Below are 15,722 nucleotides of genomic sequence, written 5' to 3' on the forward strand. Positions count from 1 at the left end.
TTGAATAGCTTTTGTAAGTTTAATAGGATTCCTCTTTAATTTATACAGTCAAATATGCAATGTTATTTTACATTTAATCAATTTATGTACCTGAAAACTAATGTTAGACGTACCTGAAAAACATAGTTTATTTTATAGGCCTTTCTTTGCTCAATAGTATTTATTTGTGCTGCTGCTTGTATTTAAATTATTTGTTCTTATTATTTTCTTTATTTTTATTTGACAGTTGTGGTGTAATGGGTTTTATTATGAAAGGGGGGTTTTATTATGAAGCGTCTAACAGGAAGTACCGGAACTACTAGGTGCTCAGATGGATGTGAACGAATGTGAGTTGGAAAATGACGCATGAATAAATGCTGTTCAGTTGCTCTACAATGTGTCGCTTGAATCTATGCCCAATAACACGACATGGTGTCAGAAGTCGGGCGGCAGTAAGAGCTTAATCGCCGGGGAGTGAAAGTAAGCTGTTCTGGGAGTGAAAAAGAAGGTTTTATCAGGAGAAAATAATGTCGGATGCAGAGGAAGCGGGAGCAAGCGCACCGCATACGCAGCCTCGCAGGGTACCGCCCCAGCTACAGGTAAACGGAGGCAACAATGCTAACGCAAATCCACCCCGAACGCCACATTCACCATTCAGCCTCCCGAAGCGTTTGATTTTTCTAAGCCTCAGCAATGGGAAAAGTGGATACGGAGATTCGAAAGATTCCGTCTAGCCAGCAATCTGCATCTTAGCTCCGAGGCTAACCAGGTAAACGCGCTCATCTACTGTATGGGGGATGAAGCGGACGATATTCTACGAGGTCAAGCTTTATCGGACGTGCAGAGACAACAGTATCAAGCGGTAAGAGATACTTTGGACGTATATTTTGTGCCCAGGAAAAACATTATCAACGAAAGAGCCCGGTTTAATCAAAGAGTGCAGCTAGCTAATGAGACCGTTGACTCGTTTGACAAAACAACAGTATCCAAAACACAAGTCCCCAACTCAGCCAAAGTACACAGCAAAGTCCAAAACACCAAATGAGAGATCCTGCTATAGATGTGGGAAAACACCTGCACATGCTAAAGTTCAATGTCCAGCAAAAGATGTGACCTGTCATACTTGTGGTAAAAGAGGACATTACAGTAAGGTGTGTAAGTCTGTTAAATCCGTGCATGAGATAGAAACAGAGAAATATAATGACACACCCATGTTCCTTGGTTCTGTGGACGCAGGTTTAGATCCTTGGTATGCAGATCTTACCATCAGAAACCACAAAGTCAGATTTAAGATAGACACTGGAGCGGATGTTTCAGTTATCCCAGCCCAGATGTACTACAGTATAAACCAAAATGTGTCAGAGTTATGCAAACCAGACAGACCATTGTTTGGACCTGGGGGCACTCCTCTCAATGTGGGTATGTGCAGAGAAACATTGTGCAAAGGTGAAGAAGAAATTGAAGAAAACGTATATATTATCAAAGATTTGCACATAGCACTGTTGAGCAGGCCAGCAAGTGTCAAGCTAAACCTTGTGTCTAGAGCAGATAGCATAGACACGAAAGTGTTAAATGAGAAATATCCAAAGCTGTGTCAGGGTTTGGGGTTAATGCAGCAACCTTATACTATTAAGCTGAAACCTGACGCTGTTCTTTTTTCTCTGGCCACACCAAGACGTGTCCCCATTCCTTTGTTGGGAAAAGTGAAACAGGAACTGGAAAAAATGGAGTCCATGGGAGTAATCAGCAGAGTTGAAGAGCCAACTGAATGGTGCTCAGGTATGGTCCCAGTGCCAACCAAAAATGACTCAGTGCGCATTTGTGTGGACCTCACTCACCTCAATGATGCAGTGTGCAGAGAGAAGTACATCTTACCTTCAGTGGAACAGACACTTGGATCCCTGGCTGGAGCAATTGTCTTCAGTAAGTTAGATGCCAACAGAGGGTTTTGGCAGGTCCCATTGTCACCTGAGTCAGCACACTATACAACATTCATTACCCCTTTCGGACGCTACCATTTTAACAGACTTCCTTTTGGAATAGCCTCAGCCCCAGAACATTTTCAACGGAGAATGTCAGTGATTCTAAATGGGCAATCAGGCGTGGTTTGTCACATGGATGACATACTCATTTGGGGAAAGGACCAGCAGGAACATAATGTCAGACTTCACACAGTGCTTCACAAACTGCAGGAGGCTGGTGTCACACTAAATATGGAGAAATGTGACTTAAGCAAACATGAGGTAAAGTTCCTTGGACACATTTTGTCCGCGAAGGGAGTCCAACCCGACCCGGACAAAATCAGAGCAGTCAAAGCGATGAAAGAGCCGTCAAATGTCAGCGAAGTGCGCAGCTTTCTTGGGATGGTCAACCAGTTAGGTAAATTTATTCCAGGACTGGCTGAAAAAGATAAGCCCCTAAGAGATCTGCTTTCAAAGAAAAACCAGTGGGTTTGGGGCTATGCACAACAAAAAGCATTTGATCAGCTGAAAAGTGAACTGACATCAACTCCTGTTCTCACACTCTATGATCCAAACAAAGATCTTAAGCTGTCCGCTGATGCCTCATCCTATGGACTCGGAGCAGTCCTATTTCAAAAAGAAGGTGAGCAGTGGAGACCGGTAGCATCACGCTCCTTAACTGAGACAGAGCAGAGGTATGCACAGGTGGAGAAGGAGGCGCTTGGACTAACGTGGGGATGTGAAAGATTTAAAGACTTCCTCATCGGGAGACACTTCTCCTTAGAAACTGACCACAAGCCACTTGTCAGTCTGCTGGGACTACAAGCCCTAACCGAGCTTCCACCCAGAATCCAGCGGTTCCGACTTAGGCTCATGAGGTACAGTTACTCCATTTCACACACTCCAGGCAAAGCACTCTTCACAGCGGACACCCTTTCATGCGCACCTGTCGAACAAGATTCAGATCCTAAAGCTGCAGCAGATCTAATGGCTGACACAAACATCTACGTTGATGAAATAATCAGAAGCCTACCTGCTAGCTCAACATACATCACACAACTGAAAGAACAATTAAAGGCAGATAAAACGTGTTTTGAAGTCATGTCTTTGTGTCAGAGAGGCTGGCCAGATTACAGCCATCTCACAGGTCCAATCAAAGCATATTGGCCACACAGAGACACTCTAACTGTATGTGATGAATTGTTACTGAAAGGCACCAGACTCGTGATTCCTACCACTATGCGCAACTCTGTTCTCAAAGCCCTACATGAGGGACATCAGGGAATGTCCAGGTGCAGAGAGAGAGCTAGAGAGACAGTGTGGTGGCCTGGTCTGAGTGGCCAAATCAACGAGCTTGTAAAAAACTGCACCACATGCATTAAGGAACGAGCCAATTCAGTGGAGCCATTAATGCCCAGTGTGCTCCCGGAAAGACCATGGCAAAAAGTTGGAGCTGATCTTTTTACTCTTAACAACAGTAACTATGTTCTGGTGGTGGACTACTATTCCAGATTTGTGGAGTTAGCAAAACTGACGCCCACAAGATCAGAAGACGTTATAGTACACCTAAAGTCAATCTTTTCCAGACATGGCATTCCAGAGCTTTTCTACAGTGACAATGGACCTCAGTTTTCAAGCCAGTTGTTCAAAGACTTTGCAGCAGAATACGGTTTCAGACATGTAACCAGCAGTCCAAAATTTGCTCAAAGCAATGGTGAGGCTGAGCGTCACGTCCAGACTGTGAAAAGACTACTAAAGAAAGCAAAAGACCCATATCTTGCACTTTTAGCCTACAGAGCGACCCCATTGGCTAATGGATACAGCCCAGCGCAACTACTAATGGGACGGAGACTTCGTACGCCAGTTCCTCAGCTTCCCTCGTTGCTCATTCCCAGCCTGCCAAATGAGGCTACAGTGGTGAAGAGAGAGAGAGAAAGGGGACTAATGGACAGTTTAGTGTTTAACAAAAGACATCGTGTGAGAGATCTTCCTCAGCTTTCACCAGGACAACCGGTGTGGATCACAGACACCAAGAGTGAAGGGACTGTTATCTCACCTCATTCTACACCCCGCTCATACATCGTGGAAAGCCCTTCAGGAGTCATCAGGAGAAATAGACATCATCTATTGCCATTGCCTGAAATCACACCAAAGGTTCAAATTCCAAGTACACCAGTCTGTCCAACAGAGGGCGCCAGGCTCACACCAAACTACTCAGAGTCTGCAGTTAAGACTCCAAAGGCAGCTTCCCCAGGTCCTGTCAGAACCAGGTCTGGTAGAAGTGTTATAAAACCTCAAAGACTGGACTTGTGAATACAAAAGAGTACGGGAAAAAAATAAAAATAAAAAAGAGAATGTGTTCTATAAGTTGTAAAAAGAAAAGAAAAGAAAATGTTTTCGTTCATGCAGTAAATGTTCATTTAAGTCTGCATTCATCTCCTAGAAAGGGGGATGTGGTGTAATGGGTTTTATTATGAAAGGGGGGTTTTATTATAAAGCGTCTAACAGGAAGTACCGGAACTACTAGGTGCTCAGATGGATGTGAACGAATGTGAGTTGGAAAATGACGCATGAATAAATGCTGTTCAGTTGCTCTACAATGTGTCGCTTGAATCTATGCCCAATAACACGACAACAGTAGTCCTTTTTTCCCTGAACATAGCAAATACTGAACCGTACCAAAACCGTGAACCTAAAACCGTTATACAAACCGGACCGTGAGGAATCTATACCGTTACACCCCTAGCATAACGTATGTGAGGGGGTGCCACAAAATGGAGAACATTTTCAAAGGGTGCCATGACTGAAAAAAAGTTGGGAAACACTGATCTAAAACGTAAGTGACTTAATGTTAATAATTGTTTATGGAACTGTAATATGAAATCAGAGATAAAATTAAAACAACATTTAATGTTGCATATACCCAAGCAAACTCAACATTCAAATGCTAACGAAAATAAATACGTTTTTAAATAAGACTTAAAAATTATAATTGAAGGAGCTGACCTCACATAGAGTGGGAGACTATTACAGACTTTCGGACCTACCACAGAAAAAGCGCGTTCTCCTCTCATTTTAAAATTACAGTGAGGGACCTTTAAAAGCCTTTGGTCTGAGGACCTAAGCACTCTAGAGGGAGAGTGGGGAGTGAGAGGATTGCAAATATATTGAGTAGCCAGGCCCGAAACTGCCTTGTAGACAAACAAGAGAATTTTAAAATCTATCCTGAATCTCGCAGGAAGCCAATGTAAGGATCACAGTACAGGAGTAATATGATCTATCTTCCTAGCTCCTGTCAGAAACCTTGCAGCTGCATTTTGCACTAACTGCATGCGAGCTAAGGCAGACTGGGGGAGTCCAATATATAACGCATTAGAATAATCTAACCATGATGATATGAAGGAGTGAATCACAATTTCCAAATCCTTCCTGGATAGAAAATGTTTTACTTTGGCAATCGATCTCCGATCTCATCAAGGGAGAACAGGTGGGTGAAATCAGACAACGACACGAGCACATTGCCCAAAATAACAAAACACTCATGTGCAGCACAAGACAGGACAGGCATGTGACATTACCCTCTCCCTACGGAGCGGCTACCAGATGCTCCATAAAACCAGGGCGGGACAGGAGGGACAGACCAGGGGGAAACAGAAAGTTCGGGAGGCCAGGGCGACCCACAAAGTTTGGGAGGCGGGGGCTTCTCCGGATTCGGTGCCCTCCTGGAACTCCATGGCAGAGCCAGACACCTGGGCGGCGCGGGCAGAGCAAGACGCCTGGACGGCGTGTCGGAAACGGCAGCAACCCCTGGGATGGTCTCTGGGCTTTGGACCACCGGAACCGCCACGGAGGGAGCCTTCCTTCTCCTCATCCGTTTTGAGACCACCGGAACTGGGTAAGTGGCCGATATGGCGACCCCGTTCTTCCTCTTCCCTCTCCCAGAAGGGGTCATCGGAGGACTGGGGACCTGGCAGTCTGTGAGGATAAGTGGGGGAGGACCAAGAGGTGGAAGACCACCCTTCCAGAACTCTCCTCCACCACCCCGATTGTATATGAACACCACAAAGTGCCAGAATTATAAAATCCCCAGTATTCCCATCTCCCAGACGCTGAAAGGCTCATTCAGGCCGTTGTTAAAAATGCCCTTAGGTTCTGTGTCACTGATGTTGTCCTGCCGAAGGGAAAGGAGCTTGCACCATCGTTCTGCCGTCTGTGTAGCAGAGGGGCAGGGAGATGGGAAAAGGAAGGTTTTCATCTTCTGCCAAGTCCTCTTGAGTTCGGTACATTGTTACGTCAAAATCATTAGAACTCATGTGCAGGAAGGATGATTTTATTAACAAAACTAAACATAATAACAAAACTAAATCCACGAGGGGGAAAACATAAAACTAGAAATAACCCAAACAGAAAACATACCAAACGGGAGACATTAGACAACGTACTGACACAGACTGCAAACACAAGGGGACTTATAAAGGATAAATTATCAAAGGAGAACAGGGGCCTGTACCATGATGGTAGTTTAAAGAGCACCTATCATGGAATTTTGAAATTTACCTTTCATGTAGTGTGTAACATAGATCTAAGTGAACAAAAACATCCTGTGATAGCTTGAAATATGACAGTGCACCGTATATATAGTTATTTTCTTTCAAAAGTAAGAGTCGACTCGGAGTCATTTTTAAGAATCGTTAGAAGACCGAAGCTTTTTCTCTGACTAGATGACGTCAACTTGTCAAGTTATTTGAATACGATACGCCCACTTATTGCGCTTCAAGATGCCAGTGAAAACTAGAAAACATCATGGCGACGAGACGCTGTGTTCTGAAGTGCCACTCAAAAGCAAACTTCTTTCATCTGCCCAAGGATGAGCATTTGAAGACTAGGTGGCTTGAAGACAAACCATACAAATACATCGTCGCGATTGTGTGTTTATTAGTCGGCAAATGTATGTTTCGCGATCTCAGGAAGCTTTTATTATGGACTTCTATTATGGCACATGGTTCTTCTTCGTCTGTCTGTACCATACATGGACTACATGTGCACAGAGCGCCCTCCGGCTGCCAGTATGAATTGAAAACAACACATAAGAGACTAAATCGCTCATGATTAGGCTATAACTGCCCATTTTGAGGAAGTATTGAATAAAAAATACTCCTCTGTTTAGAAATTTGACACAGACATATGAGAATCTATCAATATGTCTCCTCATCTGCACACTTTTGAACTAAAAGCCCTGAGGGATGTTGATTTGTCACGAGTCTTCGTGAGGAGAATAGAGGAGTTTTTTTATGAATGAGATCAGCTGAGGCTCATATTACAATCAAACAGTACCGACGCGGTTTTCATATTCATAACTCCTGACACATATTAACAAATTACTGTCACTATAAGACTTTGATGGGCGTTCCGTTTCCGAAAATATCTGCACAGACTAAACCAATCACAACTGACTGGGTCATCGGACCAATCACCGCAGATTAGCGTCACGTAAAGGCGGGGTTTTGAAAAGTGAATCACTAAAGGAATCATTTGAGAATCGCTGTCAAAACAGGTAAAAATAAATGCATATTATAAGAAAACTAAAGTCTTTTTTGTCATTGCATGCATGCAAAACTGTTGTTGGGGACTTCTAAAACAATATTTGGAACATTTTAAATGCCATGATAGGTGCTCTTTAACAAACTCAGGGTTACAGGATTAGTTTTGAGTTGACAAAACCAAACCAATCTAGTCTTTAAAATCATTTCTCAGTTTCTTGGTTTTAATAAAGAGAACATTGATTACAAAACAGAATTTTATTTGGTTTCTTTTTTTAATGTAATGTAAAGTAATGTTTATTTAACCAGGAAAATGTGACAACATTAAGTGTAACTGGGACATGATTTATTTAAAAAAAACATTATAAAAAACTGTGAGGACATTGCCTCCTCATTCCAGAACCCCCCTGCATGCCACTGAACTAGATTTATTTCCCAGAAGAATATAGCAGTGAAAGACAGCCAAAGAATAGTGTGGAGGCCATTCATACAGAACACGTATGAGCGCAACGGTCAGAGATGTCTGTCTAGCACATATTTACATAGAAAAACTACGGAAAAGCAGCAGAGTGGAATACAACGAGTTCTGTTTGAACGGTCCATTAAAGTCTACAAGGTAAGGTTTATTCTGTGTAAATTCAATGATGCAGCAGAGCCATGATGTTATCATGATACTTAGTTTTTTCAGCTGCACAAAGGATTCAATGAATCAATGTGAAGTTCCTTGTGAAATGCTTACTCTCTTATTTTCACAAGCAAGGTATACCATTTCAAAACACTATCAGCTTCCGTCTCAGACCTGCTCTGCTGCTTTATTGAGAAGCAGGACTGTTTGCACCCAGGACGCTTATAATTAGTAATGTAAAAAATAAATAAATTAGTAATGTTGCATTTTCTACTTGTTCTCCTTTGCACTTTTAATGTGATGCCGTAAATGTATGTTGTATAATGTGCCCTGGGAAATAAAACAATAAAACCACATCATCCCTTGTTTATAATTTATTCTATGGATTAGATTAGCATCAGTGTTTTGTTGAGTTTAATACATTCTTTAATTCCATACAGAATTGTTTGTTTAATTCATTCTTGGAAAATGTGCATGCGTGCACAAAGAATACACGTTGTTGTTGTCTTTAAAATCATTTCTCATGATGTAGTGATTCAAAGGAAATGACTGAATGAGTGAATATACTGTTATTGACACAGGAGCTGGAGAATATAACAACTTGGCATTTGAGCGTTTTATTATTAGTGTTCTGAGTGGCTTTTTATGTCATTACATTGAAGAAATACAGGAAACATTGTTATTTTATACTGAGATACCGTAATTCCCGGTGGCAGACGGGCTGGCAATGCTTTTTCTTAAATCTAATTGTAGATTGATATTTTGATATGGTTGCCTCACCATGGCTTCCTCGCGGGCTTGGCGTTGAGCCTCCAGCGCAGCTGCCTTCTCCTCTTCACTAGGAACATGTGACTCCACCATGATCCGCCTGAACTCAGCCGAGGACAGGATGACAGACTGCCCAGATGGGTCCTCGCTTGGGATTCTGGTTCAAGAGCAAAGAACAGGCTTAAAAGGCGCCATGAGCTGCATTTATTATTTTGTAACATTATTTACAAAACTCATTAACATTTATTATTATTCAGGGTTTCTGCAGGTTTTGTGAAGGCAAATTTAAGACCTTTTTAAGACCAATTAAAGAAAATGTAAGGAATAAATTGAACGGAACATAACACAGCAATATGTTCTCTAAATGTAAATGTCTAGGAAGCACAGAATGAGTTGTATTAGCAACACTTCAAGGTTTGAAAATAAAAAATTCCCACAGATCTCCATTAGTTTTTAATTGATTTGACAAAAAAAGCTAATAATATAAAAATAGCTGTTCAAAGCTTGTCTCCCAAACACTAGAATATGGAAATAACTCTAACTAAACCTGATCACACTACAAAAAAGTGATGTTCTTTTTCAGTCATTTTGTCTTGTTTTCTCTAAAATCTAAAAAATTCTTAAATCAAGATACATTTACTTGAGAAGCAAAATGACAAGAAATCTTGTGATAGTGATTTTATGATTAAAACAAGAACAAATATCTGTTAATAGGTTAAAAAAAATCAACTTAATTCAAATAAAAAAGTAATTTCCATACCCATTGACAGATACATGTTTTTAAGCATAGACTCACTTAATTTTGTTCAATTTCTCAGAAAACAAGACTCAATTTCTTCATTTTGCATGTCAAGTAAATGTATCTTGATTTAAAGATGTTTAGATATTTGTACTGAAATACAAAAATCCTGAGGACCTTTTTTTTTTGCAGTGCTTGCAATTTAATTTAGAGCCCTATGAAATCCATTTGATTAATTTTTTTTATTTTAGCTTTACGTTTTAGCTCCGTTTTTATTGGTTGAATAAAATTTTATTAGTCAATGACAGTTATTTTTCATAAAATTCTAAATCCAAATGGCAAACTTGTTTGTTTGCGTTTGTCTTTGCAGTGTGAATTCACCCTTCACCGCGAGGTGAAGGGTGATTGACAGGCGATCTGACCATTCACATCGCCGAATCTGCCGTTTTGTCCGACAAAGCAGTCAGGAGAGTTAGTAGATTAACGTCGGTGGACTTGAACTTGAAACCGTGTTTACTTTTAAACATTTTTTTAGTGTTCATTCATGTTTATCAATGAACTAGAAGGAAGAGATGATCGGTGATCATCAAGCCTGGTCCTACCAGACCCTCGAACAATTTCATTTGTACAGAGAGTCTGGCCACTCTCCATTGACAAGCGTTTACTTCCTTGAAGGCGGGTACTCTGTTGAAGTTTAGAACTATTCAGGGTTCCCACTCTTTTTCAGCAACCATTTTCCAGTACTTTTCCAGGACATTTTCAATTTTACTACGGCGGGAATAAAAGACAAGGATCACGCCAAATATTGCTTTCTAAGTCTTTAAAAGCCGTACAGTTTATTGCCATTACTTAACAATCCAGCATTTTAATATGAGCTCTTAATCATACATTATGACTATGGAAGCTTGTTTACACCACAGAATAAGAAAAGGTAATTGTGACTTTTTATCTCGCTATTCTGACTTTCTCGCAATTGCGAGTTTACATATTTGTGATATAAACGAGAAAATTGTTACAATTCTTTTTTCCTCAGAATTTGACTTTATAACTTGCAATTGTAGTTTAGATCTCACAATTCTGAGAAAAGAAGTCAGAATTGCAAGATATAAACTCGCAACTGTGCAAAAAAGTCAATTGTGAAGAAAAGACTTGAGAGTTTATATCACGCATTTCTGACTATATCTTGCAATTCTGACTTTATAACACACAAATGTGACTTTATATCAAAATTATGTGATTAGGTAGTAGCTTACGAGTTAACATTCACTGCATACATTTGAGCAGTTATAGCATTAGCATTAGCTAACGGCTGTAAGTGGCAACACAAGACTAAACATCATTATTCAAAATACTACTCACACGTATCAAACTCAGCATTCCTGAACATGTGCTTTCTGCAACTAGCGCTAATTGTTTGGGCCAGCGATAAACTCTTTATACTCGGCTAAAGAAATAACTTTTTTTTAATTTAATTTTCCCAGACAACAAGATTTTCCAGGACATTTTACATTTTCTTTAATTTTCCATGTGTTTTCCAGGACTGGAAAATTTGTCATCAATTTTCCAGGTTTTCAAGGTTTTCCAGGACGAGTGGGAACCCTGCTATTGGATCTGCCCAGAGCCACTCTGATCTGCCATAACCAATTGCTAACGTTTGGTCGTGACGTATGTCATCTCAAACTAGTGCACAACATCAACGTCATCGTTCTCAGCCACTCCCTCTGTTCGCTGATTGGATCGGTTAAAATTTGACCGGAGAAAACCAGAGAATATACACTGTAAAAAAAATTCAGGTCTCCAATTGAAAATTTTCTAGTGACCGATCACATCTAAATTTTTCAGTTGGCCAAATTTAATTTCTGTGAATTGATGCAATTTAATTAAATTCAAATTCAATAAATTCAATTTGGCCAACTAAAAAATGTAGATGTGATCGGTCACTAGAACTAGAACAGGTCAATTGAAGACCTGATTTTTTTTTACAGTGTACCGCAATCCCAGACGGAGTACTGAAGGAAAATAAAAATTGAGCGGAAGTACGTAGGAGGGCGGAGCCAGGCTAGTAGACCAACCGGGTCTCTTTGGAATACTCTTTTCAACATTTGGGACACACTAATTCTATTTTCAAATACTATTTAGGACAGATAGTATGCGAATTGGGATGCAGCATTGGTTTCAATAAAAGCTGTTTTTGGACTAACAAGGATGTTTTGAGTTCTGAAACTTGCAGGATGTTTCGTAGTACAATGACCTCATATATATATATATATATATATATATATATATATATATATATATATATATATATATATATATATATATATATATATATATATATATATATATATATATATATATATATATATATATATATATATATATATATACACACTCACCTAAAGGATTATTAGGAACACCGTACTAATACTGTGTTTGACCCCCTTTCGCCTTCAGAACTGCCTTAATTCTATGTGGCATTGATTCAACAAGGTGCTGAAAGCATTCTTTAGAAATGTTGGCCTATATTGATAGGATAGCATCTTGCAGTTGATGGAGATTTGAGGGATGCACATCCAGGACACGAAGCTCCCGTTCCACCACATCCCAAAGATGCTCTATTGGGTTGAGATCTGGGTTGAGATTGGGTTGAGATCCCTTTTAGTACAGTGAACTCATTGTCATGTTCAAGAAACCAATTTGAAATGATTCGATCTTTGTGACATGGAGCATTATCCTGCTGGAAGTAGCCATCAGATGATGGGTACATGGTGGTCATAAAGGGATGGACATGGTCAGAAACAATGCTCAGGTAGGCCGTGGCATTTAAACGATGCCCAATTGGCACTAAGGGGCCTAAAGTGTGCCAAGAAAACATCCCCCACACCATTACACCACCACCACCAGCCTGCACAGTGGTAACGAGACATGATGGATCCATGTTCTCATTCTGTTTATGCCAAATGGTGAGCTTGTGCAAATTGTAGCCTCTTTTTCCTATTTGTAGTGGAGATGAGTGATACCCGGTGGGGTCTTCTGCTGTTGTAGCCCATCCGCCTCAAGGTTGTGCGTGTTGTGGCTTCACAAATGCTTTGCTGCATACCTCGGTTGTAACGAATGGTTATTTCAGTCAAAGTTGCTCTTCTATCAGCTTGAATCAGTCGGCCCATTCTCCTCTGACCTCTAGCATCAACAAGGCATTTTCGCCCACAGGACTGCCGCATACTGGATGTTTTTCCCTTTTCACACCATTCTTTGTAAACCTTAGAAATGGTTGTGCATGAAAATCCCAGTAATTGAGCAGATTGTGAAATACTCAGACCGGCCCGTCTAGCACCAACAACCATGCCACGCTCAAAATTGCTTAAATCACCTTTCTTTCCCATTCTGACATTCAGTTTGGAGTTCAGGAGAATGTCTTGACCAGGACCACACCCCTAAATGCATTGAAGCAACTGTCATGTGATTGGTTGATTAGATAATTGCATTAATGAGAAATTGAACAGGTGTTCCTAATAATCCTTTAGGTGAGTGTATATATATATATATATATATATATATATATATATATATATATATATATATATATATATATATATATATATATATATATATATATATATATATATCTACTGGTTTTGTTCAAGTCAAATCAGGTTACACCAACATAAGTACTTTTGAACAGGTAATGTAAATATCTCAATAAGGATAACTAACGTTACATGTATCCACACACCTATTTTGCTTCTACTCACCTGAGGTCTCTGATGAGGTCTTTAGTGATGATGCGGACCGTCTCTGGCTCTTTGGTTGCAGGAGCTGAGCGTGACAGTGACCTTGACCTCATGCTTCTGCCTTCAGCATCACCTTTCATATCAGTAGCCGAATGCTGAGAAAGATTCAATAGGCAGTTGGATCTTCCTTTCTTTTCATTTAATGTCTAGGACCATAGAGTTAGCTTATTTTTACCTGTTTGGGGGTCCCAAAGAGGGTCTCGTCCACATAAGAGGTGAGGGCCCGTGTGCGATAGCGGCGAGTCAGACCGCTGCTTCCCGACAGCTTCCCACATGAGGACCCAGCGCTTTGAGGCTGAAAAACATGTCAAATGACTAACTAGTGAGTAGCTATATGACTTAAGTCTCACAAGTCTTTAATACAACAACAAAAAAGCTAGTTCCTGGTTTATTTTTGTTTCATTACAAAAGAACTGACGCAAAACATTAATTCCTTCTGGAATTGGACTACACTTAAAAGTTTGGATTCATTTTATTTATTTATTATTTTTCATGTTTTTGAAATAAGTCTCTTCTGTTCACCAAGGCTGCATTTATTTGATCAAGTACAGAGTAAAAAAAATAAAATAATATTATTACAATTTAATACAAGTGTTTTCAATGTGAATATACATTAAATTGTAATTTATTTATGTGTTCAAAGCTGAATTTTCAGCATCATTAATCCAGTCTTCAGTGTCAAATGATCATTCAGAAATCATTCTAATGTACTGATTTTAGTCCTCAATTATTATTGGTGCACAATTATTAATGTTTTTATTATTGTCAATGTTGAAAACATGTTTTGATAATATTTTTGTGGAACCTGTGGTAATATTACTACCTCAGTTCAAAAAGAACAGCATTTATTGAAATAGAAATATTTTGTAACATTATAAAAGACTTTACTGTCACTTGAATCAAGTATTCATTTTTTCCCCTTACTTACCCCAAACTTAAATGGTGCACGTTTCCAAAAATATTAAGCAGCATAATTGTTTTCAACACTGATAATCATAAATATTTCTTGAGCAGAAAATCAGCATATTAGAAAGATTTCAGGAGGATTTATTGTATTTTTCATGAAATAAATGCAGCCTTGGTGAGCATAAGAGACTTAAACATTTAAAAAATCTCATTTGTACGACACTTTTGACAGCCAGAATAGCAGTCAGAACATTTTATTATATAAATGCTCCCAATATAATCGTTGTGTCAGTTTAAAATATAACGTTACTCACCATTTTTATTGAGCTTACGTGAAAATCGGATAACGTTAGACGTTACGACACAGACACAAACACAGCCACAACCAAGTTAAAAGTGATTTCCATTCAAGTATTTCTAATTTGAGTGTTTAAAAATGCCGCTAATATGAAAATAAATAGAGAATATTCGCAGTGTTGACCACAGGCACAGCTAGCCAGCAAGAAAAGCGACTCTCTACTAGAGTAGTTTGTTTACGTGTCCATGGAGACGCAGTTACGGCGGTTACGGCCAGAGAATAGAAGAGTTCCTGCAATACCGGAGGCTGCCGTTTTAGGACAGCATTTATAAGACCCTTTTTAATGTACTATTTCAGAGCACTTACTATTCGATTCTGTAGGCCTATTTGTATAATTCATTTGCAGGTGCTGTTTTCACAAGATTGTGAATGCAAATGTTTATTCTTATATATATTCGGTTTGATCATTTAGAAAAAGTATTTGTAACAGTTTAAGTGGGCTATTTAAAAAGTAGCAGCACCCACCGATGGAGAGAAAGCGGCCAGGTTGAGCAGAGAGGGAAAGGGCAAAAAAAAAAAAAAAAAAAGCAGCACTCCAATAAGTAGCAGCAAAACGTTGCAAAATTACTGACCTGTGTTCAGGGGCCGGTTGCATAAACCATTAAGACTAGTCTTACAAGTTAGACATACATTTTTTTCTTTAAGACTGTTCATAACTTTTTAAAATCAGTTACATTAAAAACATAGACTGGCCTAATTTGATACGAAAAGTAAGACTGAATGCCACTTGCCTAACTGCTAGTGGCTCATACTAGATCTTAAGACACTGTCTTAACATAATGGCTTAGTTTATGCAACTGGCCCCTGGGCCTCAAGTGCAGTTATGACGTCACTTTGTAAGCCAACCCGGAAGTTAGCGGCGCATGGGTTCCCTCGATCGAAAAGCCATGCATTTTCCCCATAGACTTTTGGAAAATCGCAAAAAATAAGATCTGTGTTCAACAAAGAGTTGTGACCCTTACACGTTTAGCCTATCAAGATAATCTTTACAAATTAATCCAAAATTTATACATTTTGAAGCCTAAGTAAAGCCGTCAGATATAAAATGCTAACGG

The 15,722-nt window shown here is 39.6% G+C and overlaps 1 protein-coding gene across 1 annotated transcript in view; it reads right to left on the bottom strand.

The window, feature by feature from the left end:
* The window catches only part of cfap45 (cilia and flagella associated protein 45), a gene marked incomplete at both ends in the record, with an annotated part of 38,082 nt that extends 24,252 nt beyond the window's left edge, over nucleotides 1–13,830 (bottom strand). The window contains 4 exons of the mRNA XM_079826172.1: nucleotides 8,886–9,030; nucleotides 13,365–13,498; nucleotides 13,579–13,698; nucleotides 13,822–13,830. Of these exons, the coding sequence (XP_079682298.1) occupies nucleotides 8,886–9,030; nucleotides 13,365–13,498; nucleotides 13,579–13,698; nucleotides 13,822–13,830 (408 nt within the window). The remainder of the gene's footprint in view (nucleotides 1–8,885; nucleotides 9,031–13,364; nucleotides 13,499–13,578; nucleotides 13,699–13,821) is intronic.
* Nucleotides 13,831–15,722: the final 1,892 nt, after the last annotated feature.

This window comes from Gobio gobio (genome assembly GCF_949357685.1).
Source record: "Gobio gobio genome assembly, chromosome: 9".
NCBI lineage: Eukaryota > Metazoa > Chordata > Actinopteri > Cypriniformes > Gobionidae > Gobio > Gobio gobio.